The sequence below is a fragment of the Danio rerio genome, chromosome 17 (assembly GCF_049306965.1).
Source record: "Danio rerio strain Tuebingen ecotype United States chromosome 17, GRCz12tu, whole genome shotgun sequence".
Classification (NCBI taxonomy): domain Eukaryota; kingdom Metazoa; phylum Chordata; class Actinopteri; order Cypriniformes; family Danionidae; genus Danio; species Danio rerio.
Genome location: NC_133192.1, coordinates 21,649,063 through 21,667,109, shown reverse-complemented (window position 1 = coordinate 21,667,109; position 18,047 = coordinate 21,649,063). Strand labels below are relative to the sequence as shown.

General features: G+C 37.3%; 1 protein-coding gene across 3 annotated transcripts in view; it reads left to right on the top strand.

Moving 5' to 3' along the window:
• Window positions 1-18,047, top strand: part of sorcs3b (sortilin related VPS10 domain containing receptor 3b) — a 109,655-nt gene that overhangs the window by 66,048 nt on the left and 25,560 nt on the right. For 2 of the 3 annotated variants that reach the window (XM_073928441.1, XM_679014.9), the window contains 6 exons: window positions 2,201-2,347; window positions 3,348-3,450; window positions 6,176-6,252; window positions 6,320-6,411; window positions 14,870-14,977; window positions 15,242-15,359. In XM_073928441.1, the coding sequence (XP_073784542.1) occupies window positions 2,201-2,347; window positions 3,348-3,450; window positions 6,176-6,252; window positions 6,320-6,411; window positions 14,870-14,977; window positions 15,242-15,359 (645 nt within the window). Of the gene's footprint in view, window positions 1-2,200; window positions 2,348-3,347; window positions 4,542-4,741; window positions 6,063-6,175; window positions 6,253-6,319; window positions 6,412-14,869; window positions 14,978-15,241; window positions 15,360-18,047 lie in introns of those variants that run through there. The other variant, XR_012393343.1, reaches the window with a different exon arrangement.

The window sequence follows — 18,047 nt, the reverse complement described above, 5'->3', positions numbered from 1 at the left end:
ATATACAACCTGATATCTTCTCGTCCTTACAACCAAACAACACAAACTAGTATCTGTAACACTAGTTATCTGTAATACACACACAGACAAGGATGATATATTTGAAATATTTGTTTAAAAGTGCTGTATGTACGTTTTTGACTCTTCTAAAGTATAAAAATATCATAATACGTTTGCAGATATTTAAGAAACATGCCAAGTGAACATTCTTGTTTATCTGAAAAACAACCAACACAGGCTGATTCTGAAAACGCAGTCCCGAGGATGTTTCTGGAGATCGCAAATTATGTAACACCGAGGCGGTATAACGCTGCTCCTTTTGGCTGATTCAAAAAACGTAGTCCCGAGGATGTTTCTGGAGACCGCAAATTACTTAGCACGGACGTACCTATGGCTGCATTTAATTTTTTTAAGTGAACACTACAAGGCGGTATGACGCCATTCCTTTCGGCGCTTACCAGCTGACTGCTTACCTCCATGTGGAGGGCTTTTCCACCGCAACCAGTTTGTCCAGTTAGCTCGTCGTGTACGTCAGCGGATTTGAGGTGCAGAGAGAAGTTGACCAAGATGACGACGATGACCGGGATCGAGTTCCGGGAACAGCGGTTCCAGAAATAAGATAAGACAAAAACAGAATCCAAAAACTAAAAAGAACGAGTGAACAACAGGGTGAGAATGTGGTAAATCTGAAAACATGGTAAAAATCAGACGAGGGCTTTTCTTTTTCTGGATGGCTTTTGTAAACCGTAGGTTGGGTTTAGGGAAGTAAGCGGGCAGGCAGGTCAATCTTTAAAATTGGTTATGTTTAGGAAAGGAGGAGGGTGGGTCTGTCGATTGGCCAGTCGCCCAATCAATCATTCAGTCATTCAGTCGGTCGACAGTGGCCTCTAATGGGTTTACGCGAGAACAGCACAGGCGTGAACGGCACTTGCGAGAGACATTTGAGATGCAAAAAAGTGCACAGAGCACCCTCTTGCATTTTCGTGAAAACAAATACTGCAAAAATACATACCTCCCGGGACGTATTTTGCGGGCTCCAGAAACGTCCACAGGACTACGTTTTTAGAATGAGCCTGTGTTGGAAACAATGCTGAAGTCAGATATTCTGCTTTGAAAATGCCTGTTATGTGCCAGAACACCTGTCATTGTTTTGGTTCTTTTAACCCAACTTAAGCCAATTTAGCGTATTTTTTTTTCAGCTCCCTGGGTTGCTTTAGAGGAAAACCCCGTATTTCATTCATTCATTCAGAAAGGCTCTCAAAGCATGCACCAGTGACCGAAATGCGACCTCCAAGCCGAATTCAAAATAAGACGCAGATTCAGAGCTCCACATGAGGTTATAAATTAGCAAATAATATAAATATTACGAACGTAAACATTAGACGAGCAAACTACATTGTAACCTCATATGCACTCACTCACAAAATGGTAAGATGTATAACAGCACTATTCCATTGGCAGCCCACGGGTCGAACTAGGCCCTCGAGGCAATTTGCTCCAATAGTGTGACGAAGACATCAAAAATAAATTTAGTTTAGTCGAAAAACTGCCACAACAGTTATGAAGAGATGTGCGTCTGTTTAATACAGCACGAGCTGTAGTTGAAGGCTACACAGAGCGAGTGTCACCAGACATTAAGCGAGTGATGCGAGCAGCCGAAAACATTTCGGTCTTTAACAGTCTTTAGTAAGTAATTTACTAACATGTTCATGATCTATTACTAATGTATTAGGTATAGTTATAAATCATAAAAAACAGTTAACAAGTCAATTTTAACTTGTTAACTAACAGCTTATAAATTATCTGTTGGCTATCTATAAGGCACAGTTATAAATAATTAACAAACTATTAACTTTTAAGTCAGTTATAACTCATTAACTAACAGTTTATTAATGATCTTATAACTAGTTATAATGGATATTTATTCTAAAGTGTTACCAATAATTCTCTTCTATCTTCCCAATAGTAATCCAGAATAATCCCCATAATCTTCCAAAATAATTCCAATCAGTCAAATTAAATGAATTGTTTACAAATAGAGCTATTCAAGAAATCTGGTGAAATTGCATTCACATCGCAAAATAAATTGTAGCAAAACAAAGTATTGAATGTCAATTTATTCCAATGTCATGCAGCTTTAATTTGTACATTATTAAAAATCCAAATATTTTGGTTCAGATCATTGTTTCCTGTTCTGTAGGTTTCCGGCATAAGTGGGATGATAATAGCCAATAAGAAAGAAGATGCACAGATGAGAACATATATCACCTACAACAAAGGCCAGACATGGAGTTTACTACAGCCTCCAGCCAAAGACACTACAGGACATGACGTCAACTGCAACCTGGTGAGACCATTTTAGACCAGTCATGAAGACACTGCCAAAAAGTCATAAATAACCAACATAATAATTATAATAAAATAACGTTGATACTAATACAGTAACATACCTACTTTTATTAAAAATAGCAAGCCCATCATACACAACCACTATATCCATTACATTATAGTCTCTCTCACACACACACACTTGACTAGTGTGATGAAAACAAGACATTACAGTATTGACACAGTTTCCCCTTTCACACGTTTTACAGTGAAGCTCTGCAGAGAGGATTTCCTAACACAATAGCTCTGAATTCAGTGCTTTCTGATGGTTTGATTAAGACATACTACCTGCTCTGTATCTTTGTAATGACTTTCACTGATGTTTTACACTGTTCTGGAAGATTGGTGATTTCAATTAAGACACACATTGAACAACTTGAGTTCATTTATCGGTAAATCTCGGAAAATCTTAATTACTTTTTTCCCCGCTGCACCAAAAGACAGTGGCTTCCGTGTTTGCACATGTGTTGTGATTCTTTAGAAAGACAAGATGAAAGTTTTTTTTCCCCCTCAGTCCTTGTGGTTTGGGTATTTTGGGACTTATTACTAACTTTAAACAACCGCTGGTACAAGAATTCAAAAGCTTGTTGCCTTGTGAAAACAAGTTTACCGCTTGCTTGCATACGTAATTAGTTTTGAATCACTAGGTGGTTGATTGCGTTTGTTTAACTGCACTGATTTTTGACATGGTGACTTGATGCTGAATTCTAATTGGGGTAATTACATTATGAGTTTTTGAAGCTCTGAAATCGACTATTTGACTTTTGTTGGTTTTCAGAAAAAGAACTGGGTCACGCTAATTGTAAGGGATACTAAAAATATGGACAGAATCCGAAACGGATTAATTTGCACAGCTTTTGAAAGCAGATGCTACAGTCTATTGATGCAGGGGAGATTATGGAGATCAATGTAAATGCATTGAAATATGAGTTAATACTGTGTAATGTTCTGATTTCCAGCCGTCGTGCTCCCTGCACCTTCACCTGCAGATGTCTGAAAACCCCTATACACCTGACACTATCTCCACCAAACAATCCGCTCCAGGGATTATAGTGGCCACAGGTGTGTGTAACTGTGCCACTTTCTTTATTTGTTTTTATGCCTCTGGCATCTCGAGCGCGTTCCCTCAGGAGTCTCTGATAAATTACAGTGTAAACGTGCATGCTTTTAAATGCAGATGGAATTTTGGTAGCCACATCATGGCTTTCAAGTTGCTACATCCTTCTGCTTTTCAACCGCAGAGTTTGGCACGATTGGAGGAAAAACTCATTTCACACTGTTCTTTTGCTTGTCAGACTCATTATAAAGTTATCTTCAAAACTCAAGCTCAAATAGCTTCCTGCGTGAGTCTAGATAGATGCACGCTCAAAAAGTTAGCCATGCAGAGCACGCAGAAAATATGACCGGTGTCTTCCACATTCATAATTGCCTGTCATGTCCGACAGCTGTTCCGCAATCACTTTCCCATGCTCAGAGTGTATAAATATGGGATTTGAAAAAATATGTTTTTTTTGTCACTGCAGGCAGCTTTACCAAACATTCTCCATCAGGTGTCATGATGATTGTGGTTTTGAGGGCACTCAAACCCATCTGACATTAACCCCAGCAGACAATGTTTACCAGGAATTCATAGGGGAAATCATATAAAATACAGTATGTATTTACAAGTATACTGATGTGCATTGGCAAAATGTAACACAGTCGGGTTAATCTAAATGACTAATCTCAGACTAGGGGCTTTCAAATAGTGTCCAGAAAAAGAGTGTATTTACATAACATGTATTTTTATCACTTAAGATATTAATAAAATACATAATGATTTTTTACAAAATTTATTTAAGACTGTTTAGAAATTATGAGATTGCTAGTTATTATTCTGTCAGTTTTGTACAAAACAAAAATTTTTTAAGAGAAAGAAACTATGCATATGCTTAAAAAATAGGGTTTCTCTCATACATGCTGTAATGTATTATGTGGGTGTCATGGTGGCGCAGTGGGAAGCACGATCGCATCACAGTAAGAAGGCTGCTGGTTGTCATTTCTGTTTGGAGTTTGCATGTTCTCCCTGTGTCTACATGGGGGTTTCTTCGGTTTTCCCCACTGTCCAAAAACATGTGTCGTAGGTGAATTGAATAGACTAAATTGGCCGTAGAGCACAGGTGTCAAACTCAGTTCCAAAAGGGCCGCAGCTCTGCACAGTTTAGTTCCAACCCTAATTAAACACACCTGATCAAACTAATTGAGTCCTTCAGGCTTGTTTGAAACCTACAGGTAAGTGTGTTGGAGCAGGGTTGGAACTAAACTGTGCAGGGCTTCGGCCCTCCAGGAATTGAGTTTGACACCCCTGCCGTAGAGTATCAGTGTGTGTAAACAATTGTGTTGGGTGTTTCCCAGTACTGAGTTGCAGCTGGAAGGGCATCCAAAGCGTAAAACATATGGAATAGTTGCTGATTCATTCTGCTGTGGCGACCTCTAAAATAGAGACTAATGAATGAATGAACTTTTTTTGTTGTTGTTAGAGTCTTCGCATTAAGGAGTTTGAAAACCTCTGCTTTAGCTGTAACCGACAAGTATGGCTCATCTAACATCACTTTAAAAAAAAAAAAAAAAAAAAACATGTCTATTAACAATTATAATTTACTAGTTTTGCCTTTTAATTCTATATAGGTCTTTAAAGTATAATAGGGATAATTTACCCACAATTAACATTCTGTCATCATTTACTTACCATTGAGTGGTTATAAACCTTATAAGTTTCTTTCTTTTGTTGAACACGAAAGAAGATATTATGAAGAAAGCTTTAAACCTGTAACAATTGACATCCATAGTAAGAAAAACAAATACTATGGAAGTCAATGGTTACACATTTTCAGCTTCTTTCAGAATATATATTTTTGTGTTCAACAGAATTAAGAAACCCGTAAGTTTTGAACAAGTAAAGGGTGAGTAAATAATAAAAGAATGTTCAGTTTTGGGTAAACATCTCTTTGATTCTGTAAATGTTCTTGTTTGTATGTTCAAAATTACCCAAATTCATTTAATACATCTGACTTTCTCAGAGACCTCTGACTTCTGCTCTCTTCTATTTTGTTTTCATTTTTCTTTTAGCGTTAGAATTTCTGTTATAATCTAATGAACTGATTTAAATCATCTCATCCAATCTTCTAATATACAGTTGAAGTCAGAATTATTAGTCCCCTTGAATTATTACCCCCCTGTTTATTTTTTCCCCAATTTCTGTTTAAAGGAAAGAAGGTTTTTTAAACACATTTCTAAAAATAATAGTTTTAATAACTCATTTCTAACAACTGATTTATTTTGTCTTTGCCATGATGACAGTAAATAATATTTTCCTAGATATTTTTCAAGACCCTTCTATACAGCTTAAAGTGACATTTAAAGGCTTAACTAGATTAAGTAGATTAATTAGACAGGTTAGGGTAATTAGGCAGGTTATTGTATACTGATGGTTTGTTCTGTAGAATATCAAAAAAAATACATAATAATAAAAAATAAAATATTAATTTTGACCTTAAAATGTTTTTTAAAAATTGAAAACAGCTTTTATTCTAGCCGAAATAAAACAAAAAAGACTTTCTCCAGAAGAAAAAAAACATTATCAGACATACTGTGAAAATTTTCTTGCTCTGTTAAAAATTATTTGGGAATTATTTAAAAAAGAAAAAAAAAAAAGGGGGGGGGGGGCTATTAATTCTGACCTCAACTGTACTGTATACAGGTATCTAACAATGTATGGTTAATAATAATCCAAGATTTTTCCTCCCAGGTAACATTGGACCTGAGCTTTCCTTCTCTAATACAGCTATGTTTATCTCCTCTGATGCCGGAAACACATGGAGACAGGTAAAGCCCTCACCTGCTTGAGTGCTTACTGTATTGCATTTATACTCACTGTAAACACTGTCTTTAGATTTTTGAAGAAGAGCACAGCGTCTGGTTTTTGGACCATGGAGGGGCTTTATTAGCTGTTACACAGTCTGCTGTACCCACACGCTATTTATGGTAAGACGTTTCATACACATTTTTTTCATACAAACACATATTTGGAAGACAATATTTTACACTGTGTGAACTTAAATTGTTGGTGCAAAATGACTAGTCTGGATAGAAAAGAAAATTAACTTACAAATTAGGGCTGTCAATTTAGCGCATTAATTATATCAAAGAGTTACAGGGGAAAAATTATGTTTAAATTTTTAATGGATTTAATTAATTCAAGATACTGAGGCATTTTTGAAGTATTTCCTCACATTTGTAACATTTGATAGATTTAAGCAATATCACACAAGGGCTGTTTTATCCTGAATAGCACAAGTGCAAATGTGACATTGATTCTGTACAACAGTAAATAAGTTTACATTGAGTTATAATTTTTACACAATATTGTTTGTGTGTGTGTGTGTGTGTGTGTGTGTGTGTGTGTGTGTGTGTGTGTGTGTGTGTGTGTGTGTGTGTGTGTGTGTATATATATATATATATATAAATATATATATATATATATATATATATATATATATATATATATATATATATATATATATATATATATATATCAAATGAGGGGCGGCATAGTGGCTCAGTGGTTAGCACGGTCATCTCATTTCTGTGTGGAGTTTGCATGTTCTCCCCGTGCTGAGTTTCCTCAGGGTGCTCCGGTTTCCCCCGCAGTTCAACACATTCATTAAATTAATTAATGAACCTACGAATCAACACCTTGTGTGAATGAGCTTTGTTTGGTAGCTTGTTTCAAAGTTAAAATAAAGCAGAAAATTTCAATTTTGTGTCTTAAATGTAACTTGTCAAATATGAACCGCTTGTTTATATAAAATCAGGGTCATATTTGAAATTGTACTGACACAATTTACTTGTTACATCCTGCTGCAATGTTACTTAAATGTACATCACAATCAATTTAGCAGCTCAACAGTTTATCTAAGTATGTTTTCCTCTGAGAGTTTTTGTTTGCTATATGTATTGATTCAGGCCCATTGCCAGGGAGGGTTTGGGTGGCATGAAAGACCCACCCCTGACTGATAAAGGTCCAGACCAAGCAGGATTCTATGTTGGCTGTTGGTACAGAGTTTGGGATGTAAAATTTGGCACAGCATGACTTCCCGCTCTAAAATCACATCATGCCAAATTCGGCATCCCAAACTTTGACTCAGGAAAGCTAAATTTGCTGGTCAGTTTGTTGTCCTAATAAATGACACTAGGCTATAGTTTTTAATTTAAAACTTTACAGATTCCTTTTTTTTCCCCCTAATGATATATGATGTATTACATTTGTATTTTAGGCAAGGCAAGTTTATTTATTTCATATTATTTTATTCTAAATCTTTGGGAAATGTTTTTGGTACATCAAAAAGTATGGTTGTAATGACCACCTAACAAGCTAATTCAGCAAAAAAAAAAATGCTTAAAATGTCACTAAAATGCTGCATTTAAATCTCATAATGAAATAAAAATTAAGCGAATAACAGGAAAAAGGTCAATTTTTTGAGAAAAAAAAACAACCCTTTTACCAGGCTGGCTACGGGCCTGTGATTTGCACACAAGCTTCAGTTGTGTCTCAGACAAGTGAATCTCACTCTCTGCAAAGCTCTAAAAAATAATACGTACTTTTAACCCTACTGAATTATTAGCCCCCCTGTATTTTTACCCCCAATTTCTGTTTAAACAGAGAGAAGAATTTTTCAACACATATTTAAACATAATACTTTTAGTAACTAATTTAGGCAAGTCATTGTATAACAGCGGTTTGTTCTGTGGAATATGAAAAACAATATTGCTTAGGGGGGCTAATAATATTGACCTTTGAATGGTTTTTATAATATTAAAAATGACTTTTGTTCTAGCTGAAATAAAACAAATAAGACCTTCTCCAGAAGAAAAATATATTATAGGAAATACTGTGAAAAATTTCTAGCTCTGTTAAACATTATTTGGGAAATGTGTGAAAAAAAAAAAGGATCACAGGAGGGCTAACAGTATATGATAGAGAACACTAGAGAGTTCATTACAGTTCATCTCTAACTTTTTGGGATTTTTATTTTTTATTCAGACTACATTTTTGAAGTTCCCACATGCTTTAACATCAGCTTTGATTTGAGGACTGGCAGATAGAAACAGCAGGCAATAGGTCTTATCATATCAAACATTTGGAATCCTTTCAGCAGAAAGTGCCTGTCATGGCTTTGTAGTGCAGGTGCCAGTGTTTGTCAGGGCTTTTATGCTCATGTTGGGAGGGTTAAGGTTTGAAACAGAGGTGGGATTCGGTGGGCTTCCGTTCACATGTTGTTCCTGCCACGTCACACATGCGGCTTTGATGTGCTAAGCTCTGAAACGTTGTCAGGATCAATTAGACTGCAGCGGATAATTTGTATCCTCCTGTGGGTTGCTGATGCTAGAGCAGGAGTGTGATGTGTGTGTGTGCGGGTGTTCAGCCATCAGATCGCATGAGTTTGACCCATATCTTCAGTGACAAAAACTCATTCCTTTCTTCATGAAAAAAGGACATAAAAAGATTGTTAGAAACAATAGAATGTAGAGAACCGTAAGCTCGTGAAAGCTTATAAGTGGATGTTCAAGAGACATTATTGAAAGCACTTTAACATGATCTTTCAAAAACAATTTGGGCCTAAAGAAAAATGGAAAACAGTTGCTGCTTGTGGATACTGTGGTGTTAGATTTTTTTCCAGCATTTTTTATGAAGTGAAGTTTATTCATAAACTAATTTCGAGAGGATCACGTGCTTAGGATTTATCACGGCCGGTCTCGCATTTGCTAATCACTATCTTCCAATGATATGAGCCCTAAGCTACTATAAATAGCCACAGTTTTCAGTTCACTTTATCTTCGTTTGGAATAAACCCCCCTCTTCCCCTATTCTCCTCCTTTACCTGTGATTGGGCAGCACGGCGGCCCAGTGGTTAGCACTGTGAGCCCCACAGCAAGAACACTGCCAGCTCTGGTTCCACAGGACCGGTGGGTGCTTCTGTGAGGAGTTTGTATGTTCTCCCCGTGTCTGCGTTGGTTTTCCCCGGGTTCTCCGGTTTCCTCCCACCATCCAAAGACATTCAACATACATAATAATCAAGCTTTGTTTAACCCCTTGTGTTCCCTTAGCTACCGCAGCAGGGGAGTTCTGAGATCCACCGAGCTCAGGCTCCCCTCTTGCTCTGCCAACGGGAGGAAGCCCCGGGCTCGAGGAGTGCTTGAGCTCGGGACTCTCTCCCGGGACAGCATGCCAAACAACCTTTTAGAAATCCTCAGCTAAGTGTGAACTCTTGAATAGAAATTTAAAAAGGCCCACATTTATCACACCTTTCATCAATTTAATCTTGATACGTTCAGATTTTTATGTCTAATTTAATGATTGTACAAACTGTGCTAAATTATTTAAAGCAATATTTCTACTTTGGCCAATAAATATGCCAGGACAATGCTTTTTTTCTTTTATAGGGATGCTATGCAGACTGGGGTAGTTCCAAATGCAACTTTGTTTTGAGAATGTTCAGACAGTCAGGGGTCAAAAACCAGCTTAAACAGTATAGTAGACAATCCAAAAGCGTAATCCAAAAACAGGTGAGACGTTCAGGGCACGCGCAGTGTTTGCGTGCGTGCTGCGTAAGTGTGTGCGTGCATGTCCAAATCACTATCAGCTGTGGCAGGTGTGATTGGTGCTTTTGGGATATGTAGTTCAGTAGGAAGTGATTTCCAATGGAGAAAACAGCTGATGATTACAACAAACTAAAGGAAGAAATCTCCAGCTGAGCACGAACATTCTTGTCCAGGAAAATGTCATTTAATAACACAATTACAAAAGTACCAATTCTCACTATTAACTAATGGCTTGTTCACTTTATTCTTCACAAAGACTCCCAGTTTCATTTACGTCTATTCGTTTTTAGAAGTAAATAAAAGCTTGTTGTGCTGCTTGATGTTGCAGACTTATGTTTTTTTATTATATAATTTTACATGGTCTGTACAGTCATGCAAACACTTGTTTGTAAAGCAAGTAGTTTGACTGTTTTCTGCGGTTTATTATTATTATTATGCGGTTCATCTCTCTCATAGACGACTGAATCGAAAGTTCGCAAAACGATCACAAAAATGAGCGTACTTCTGCATTGAAGAACAAGGTCAATTTCTGCCTATTATCAAGATATTGGTGCAATGGGTAGCACAATCGCCTCACAGCAAGAAGGTCGCTGGTTTGAGCCCAGGCTGGCTCAGTTGGCATTTCTGTGTAGAGTTTGCATGTTGTTCACTTGGGTTTCCTCCAGGTACTCCGGTTTCCCCCACAAGTCCAAAAACATGTGGTATATAAATGAGCAATATCACACGAGCCATATCGCAGCAATTTTGCACTGCTACGAGTGTGATATTGCGTTTATACAACAGTTTGATGGCATAATTGTGTATATAAAAACAAAATCAAACATGGAGAGTCTCAAAAACCGCTTTGTATGAGGAACTACTTTCTTCCGGATTCAAATCATAAGCTGACAGTTAAACAGTTGAGTGTGCATCTTTTAAAATTTAGATCTGTAGTGTCTGCTTTTTACTGGTTGTATGTGGGCGGAGTAATACACAAAGGGTAAAGAGACTGTAGGAGTTCTGATATTGCAGAATATCGCACGGCTATTAGCCAATCAGATTTGAGAACCAGGCAAATCTCGAAAAATGTAAAACTGCTCTTAACAGTCTTTCATTTATTTTGTTTTTGGCTTAGTCCTTTTATTAATACAGGGTCACAGGTTTATTAATACAGGGGATGCCCTTACAGCCGCAACCCAACACTGGGAGACATCCATACACACTCGTTCACACACATACACTACAGCCAAAACTTATTCACTTATTTAGTTATAAACTAATTTCGAGAAGATCACGTGATTATGGTTGAACACGGCTGGTTCTGCATTAACTATGTATGATCCACCAATCAGACGATTTCTAACCCACTATAAAAAGCCAGGGTTTTTTCACTACAGTCATCTTCGATTTGAAGAATCCCCCCTTCCACCCCTACTCCTCCACCTTTCCCTTCATAGGGCAGCACGGTGGCCCAGTGGTTAGCACTGTTGCCTCACAGCAAGAACGTCACTGGTTCTAGTCCTTTGAAAGGCTGGCTGTCTGTTCTGTGCAAAGTTTGCATGTTCCTCCCGTGCTCACGTGGGTTTCCCCTGGGTTCTCGGGTTTCCTCCCACTTTCCAAAAACATGCAGTACAAGTGAATTGATTAATCTAAGTTTAGCACTACAGTCAAACTCTCATCCAGCAGCATATCTCTTCACAGCATTCATTTTAGTCATCAGCTTTTGTCAAAAAGGACCTTTTGAGCTCAGGGCTTTCTCCCGGGACAGCATGCCAAACTTGCTTATAATCAATCATCAGCTAAGTGTGAACTATTGAAACGTATAGCGCATGTGAAACCGGAGCACCCAGAGAAAACCCACGCCAACACGGGGAGAACATGCAAACTTCACACAGAAATGCAACTGGCCCAGCCGGGGCTCGACCCAGCGACCTTTTTGCTGTGAGGCGATCGTGGTACTTACTGTGCCACCATGACACCTGCTCCTAACATTCAACTCAAAAAATGTAATTTGTTCTTTGTTCAAATTACTTATGTAACATGAGGTGAAACAACACAATTCTTGAGGTTTTTTTTGAACAATTTAATTGTTCAATCCACTTAAATTTGTTAAAGCTAATAAGTTAACTTAAGTCTTTCATGCTGTCCCAAAACAAATCGATTGTGTGCAACTCAGCATTTTTACAGTGTAGATCAAAACACAAAACAATAACTCAAAATATTGGCAAGATAACAACAAATGCAAATGAAGGTCAGCAAAAGAATATTCTAAAGAACATTCAATCATTCGTTTTCTTTCGGTTTAGTTTCTGATTTATCAGAGGTCGCCATAGCGGTATGAACCATCAACTACAAGCATATGTTTTATGCAGCAGATGCCCTTCCATCAGCAGCAGCCCAGTACTGTGAAACCCCCATGCACTCTCACATTGACACGCACACTCATACAATACGACCAATTTAGTTTATTCAATTCACCTATAGCGCATGTCTTTAAACAGTGTGGGAAACTGGAGCACCCGGAGGCAACCCACATGAACACAGGAAACATGCAAACTCCACACAAAAATGCCAACTGGCCCAGCCAGGACTCAAACCAGCGACCTTCTTGCTGTGAGGCGACAGTGCTTACCACTGAGCCACCGTGTCACCAATCTAAAGAGCGAAATTATGAAAATTAATTGGGGCAACATTTCGAGGAATTCTGTTGGTTTTCGTAGTTTCAAGAAGAGGATTTCTTAGTATTCGAGACTCAAAAGGTTTCATAAAATATGTAGTTACTTTTTTTTAAACTGAAAAGTATCTTAATGACTCCAAACTTCTGAACAAGGCAGTGTGTAAAGTCTATAAATGATAGATGTTTTTTTGCTATTAAAAGCAAACCCAGTTGATTTATGTATAATTCTGTAGAATCAGCTAGTGAAAGTACAGTATAAGAACAAATGGCAAACTGTGCTTTAAATCCAATAAAGGTCCTGAAGAACACAAGTTGACTTTGAAAATACGACTATGAAAATAAGTTCAGCTTAAACATTCAACACTCATGTCAATATGCAACAATAACCGGCTGTTTCCATCTCATGTTGTGAAATTAAATTTTATGAAAAAAGTCAGAAATTTGGCATAATACATGATAAGAATCTTTACTGTTAAGTGAGTTAAAGAAAACTAAACTGTAAATATCACACAGACAAACAGAAGTTGTTTCAATAGGAGAAGCCATGTTACAGCTGATATGTTAGCTTGTGTTTGTAAGTCTAATGTTTGATTACACAGTCTAGTAAGATTCTAGGAGATAATTATATCAAATTATTTTGATGATAGACTTTGACTCACAAAATAACATGAAGTAATTAATCCACTTGTTAAACAATCACATCATCTGTTAAAGCAAAGTCATCTGCTTCGAATGTTATCACTGGATTGAATAGGTGTTATCAGTGGTTATCAGCTGATAGATATGGGTCAGTATAGAGGCCTTCTGCACCTACTGGTAGGCTTAGAATACAATATTCTGGGAAGATAGAAGAACACATTTTCTGTCCCAGCAGACCTGAGATCTTTCTCATCTCATCTTACTCATAAACTCCTGTAAATGGTGGACATCATATATAAACCATATATACAAGCTGCGATGACGGCCCTTTCCGTCCTCTTCCGCCTCAAAATCTATTTAAAGTTGGGAGAACTTTTTTTTCGCAGAGCTAAAAGCACGACAATTTCTTCTATCGTGGCTAGTGTGGGACAGATGCTAAAGCCCGCCCTCCTAAATGTGCGACTTCGTAAATTCTATGGCAAGTGTAAACACATGAATCGGACATTGGTCACAATTAAAAGAACAGGACAGGCAAAAAAATCTGATATAGGCAACAAATCAAAATTGAGCATCAAGACCTGACAGTGTAAATAAGGCCATAGAGAATACTCCAGATCTGTTTTAACATAACTGTGACAGTTGGGTTTAGGGTTAGAGTAGCGATAGACATTAATAAAATACAATTAATCGTAAATGTAATAAATATTACACATAATTCTAGTTAACTTCTGGCCGCAGCCGTATGCAATCTATAGCTGATTAGCTATGTGGAAGGTTGATTACAGCCTTCTCAGCCTACCAGTAGACACAGAGGCCCCTACTGGCCCATATCTATCAACTGATAACCACTAATAACGGCCATTCAATCGAGTGATAACATTGGTATCAGCTAGCAAAGTCATATATTTGTGTTGTGGATTAACAACTTTATTCAATAAATGTATTTTTGTGGTGATTTATAAGCATATAGCGCATACATTTTTATATTTTCAAATGTATGCTCATATTGGCATTTCCATTCAGCATTTATATATCTCAAAATTTGCATACAAATAGGTAAATGTAAACAAACGCAAGAGACACAACTACCTTCAAAATACAAGACAAGATTGAAGTAAAAAAACACACTGAAAAGAATAAACCACACATAAGACGGAAAGGAAGTAGAATAAAGAGATGCGACACAAAAGCACAACGAAATGCAAAATAGATTGAATGTATAATGAGACTTCATCTGCATTTTACATGACTAATAATGATTAGAGGCTAATGTAAACACAACTGGGGTATGGTGAATAATTTTGTCCTGCTATTTTTCAACGAGCATATCTTAGATTTGATTTTAATGTAATTATGCAGATGCAGCCCACATTAAATGTTAATGCGGTGACTCCGCAACGACTTGTTTTTGTGCATCTGCAAAATATTCTCAGATGACTGAACAAATGCATCTTCTATTTTTATGTCTTTGTCAAATGTGCACAGTACAGTATATGAATCAGACGAGTGCTTTGCCAGTGATATGATTTGTGTATGTGTGTGTAGGATTAGTCTGGATGAAGGCCGCCATTGGGACAAACTCAGCTTTTCGTCGACACCCTTATTTGTCGACGGGGTTTTGATGACTCCAGAGACTGAGAATCGCATCATTACGTAAGAATCATCTTCTCTGCCACACTGATCTCAATGGTCCAGAAGGGGTCAGTAATGAACCTTCACCTACTGGGATCATTATTATCAGATTAAGTGTTTGCATTTGCATGTCTGGATGATGATCATTAGCACTGCTGTTTTACTAACACTTCCTTCTTATTAGTTCTTTATGGATTTTATAGAGCTAGAAGTCACTTTGTCAACTGTAAAGAATAAAAGTAAACAGATCCTGTTGTTTTCAAGCATCTCTGTCTGTCCTCGTAGATTCTTCGGGCACTTTAGTTACCACTCCGACTGGCAGCTGATAAAGATTGACTACAGCTCCCTGTTTGGGCGGAAATGCACAGACGGAGACTTTCAGACATGGCACCTCCATAACAAGGTTGTCACCTCACATTTTTCAGTAGCGCCTTACTGTTCGCTCTCAACAGCAATGCACTAATTCACTCACTCAACATTCAACATGAGTTTCTTTTGGCACTGGGTTCGTTAGTAATTAGGGCGGCGAGGGAGATTATTTTCACCTCCGGGGTAACATGCCCAAGCAGAATGGATATTAATGGAGTCGTAATGGATTTTTGCAACAGATCTTAGCGCGTAATATTGGTGACATGTTGTCCATCAGCCTTGAGTCATTCGTGGTTTTAAGAAGTCAGCGTTTATAGCTTGTTTAATCAGTTTCCTGGCAAGCATGATATGCTTTCTATAATTCAGATTAGACAAAAAGATTTGTTTCTTTTATTCTGTGCTTCAGGGTAAAAATAAGGGTGAAATACTGTTAGTTAACAACCTAACATTAAGAAGTACTAAGGAAGTCTCTGGAGCTAAAATTTAGATATTGTTACGAGTGTTTCATTTTAGGCTTGCTTTAACTGGTTGACCAAGTTTAGAAAAGAGCAGATCCTTGAACAAATTGTTTCAGACATTGAGGTGAAAAGAGGTGATGGTGCAGTGTGTATTGTGAGAAGAGTTGTTTGACCTCAGGTGTATGTAGTCCTATTGTAGCAGACCTCCAGAACATAATGAGGAAAAAACACTCCAAAAAAGTAATAAAGGGAACTTTAAGGCACTTTAAAGCTTTACAGTATTAAACATGAAAAAAACAGTCCAATGTATCTTTCAGTTAGAATTACAACTTCAAAGAGCTCCTTCATAGCTAAACCTGCTGTGTTCAAGTTTTTCTTTAAATCTGACCTCGACATACTGACCAGAATAAATGAACTGAAGAAGATTTCCACATGCAGAGCCACACCTACCTACAGTATCACAGGAAAAACTTTATTTTGATGGTCCATTTGAGTATCAGTAGACTGTCTACTTAATATCTGTTGATACTGCTCCTTCAACAGACATTTAACTGACTATTGCAAGTACATATCAACTTACACTAACCCTAACCCCAACCTAACAGTATACTTATAATCTAATGAGAATTGTTTGTAATGTAACTTAAATTCAACAAACGGACCATGAAAATAAAGTGTAACCGTATCACATAATTGGTATAGACCAACGGTAGTCAAAAGGCATTTATTAGCCAGATGAAACGTTTCTGGATAGCTTCAGGATTGTTTCATGAAACGTTTTAAAATGAATTTTAACAATATATTTTATTAAAGCTCCCATTCATATCTTAGTGTGCACCATATAAATAAACCAACGCCTTTAAAAAGTGGGTCTTGGTCTACTTCCAAATGAACTCTGGTTCAATTTGAATGAAAATGAACTCAACGAGGACCAAAAAAAAAAAAAAAAAGAACATTACAAAATGTGGCCATATAAAGGACAAAATGGTAAAGCACATCTGTTTCCTTGTCATTGTCTTGATGCTACCCATTACAGTTCAATACAAGTATTAGAATCACATGTCCTTGCAGCAGATATTCATTTGTGTGTTTGATGGAGAAGTCTCTGACACTGAGTGCCTTTACATGTACAAAATAAGCAGAGAACTATCAAAATTCTGATTGTTTCAGATAGTGTTTTTATGCGTTTACATGCTAATCAGTTAACCAGCCACACACAAAGACACTTTTAGGAGATTTTAGGTTTTGCCAAATTTCGAACCAGTAAAGATGTCATATCCCAAACATCAACGTCAGTAGCTCAAAAATGTCAGCGAGACTTCTGTTAGAAGCGGTTATCATGTTATCACTTATTTACACTACCTGCGAATGCAGCACATTATTATTTTGGGGGAAGGGGATGATTCTGCATCAACAGTGTGAGTCGATGAGACAATTTTGTGCTTTATTAAGATAAGAAAGCATCAAAGTGTATGAAATATTACCACCACCCCTGTCTAGAATTGCCTGCTCAAGCTGGAAACGTGTTTGTAGGAAGGATTAATAAATTGTTAGAACCAAAAAACCATTTGCTCCTATCTTATTTTGTTGAAGAAAGATGTATTTGACATTTAACTGAGAAAAGAAATCTTGGTAATGCGTTTACATGACATTACTCATTTATTTATAAACATGCATGCTTTGTTTTGACTCACATCTTGAATAAGGATAGGAAAACCTTCACATATATTTAGGGATGTAACGATTTAACCAATTTCACTATAAACCGTGCTTTAATTCTTCACGGTTAATTAATCGTAAAGGCTTCTAAACACTGTGTTTCTGCATAAAACAAAACTGCTGCAACTAAACAAAGTTATGCTAGTTTAAAGTTCCGAGCTTGAACCCCGACGCTAATACGCACAAACATTGGATTAAAGGCAGAAGCAACCCACTCGTGAAAAACATTCACTTAGGCCTCGTTTACTCTAATATGTTTTAGTTTTAAAATGGCATTTTAGAATGAAAACGACCCATGTCCACACTGGCATTTCATCTAGCACACAATACCACTGAAAACGCACATCAAGTGACCACACATACTCACAAACACAAACACTCTGTCATGCGCAGCAACATCTGAGCTTTAGCAGTCAGCAGGTCCTTTGAGCACAAAACCTCAGAGAGCATTGCAGGTCGGACAGTTTATCAAGGATGTACAGCTGGATTGCATCTCACTATAGTTGTTAAATGTGATATTTAATTCATCTGCTCTCTATCTAACG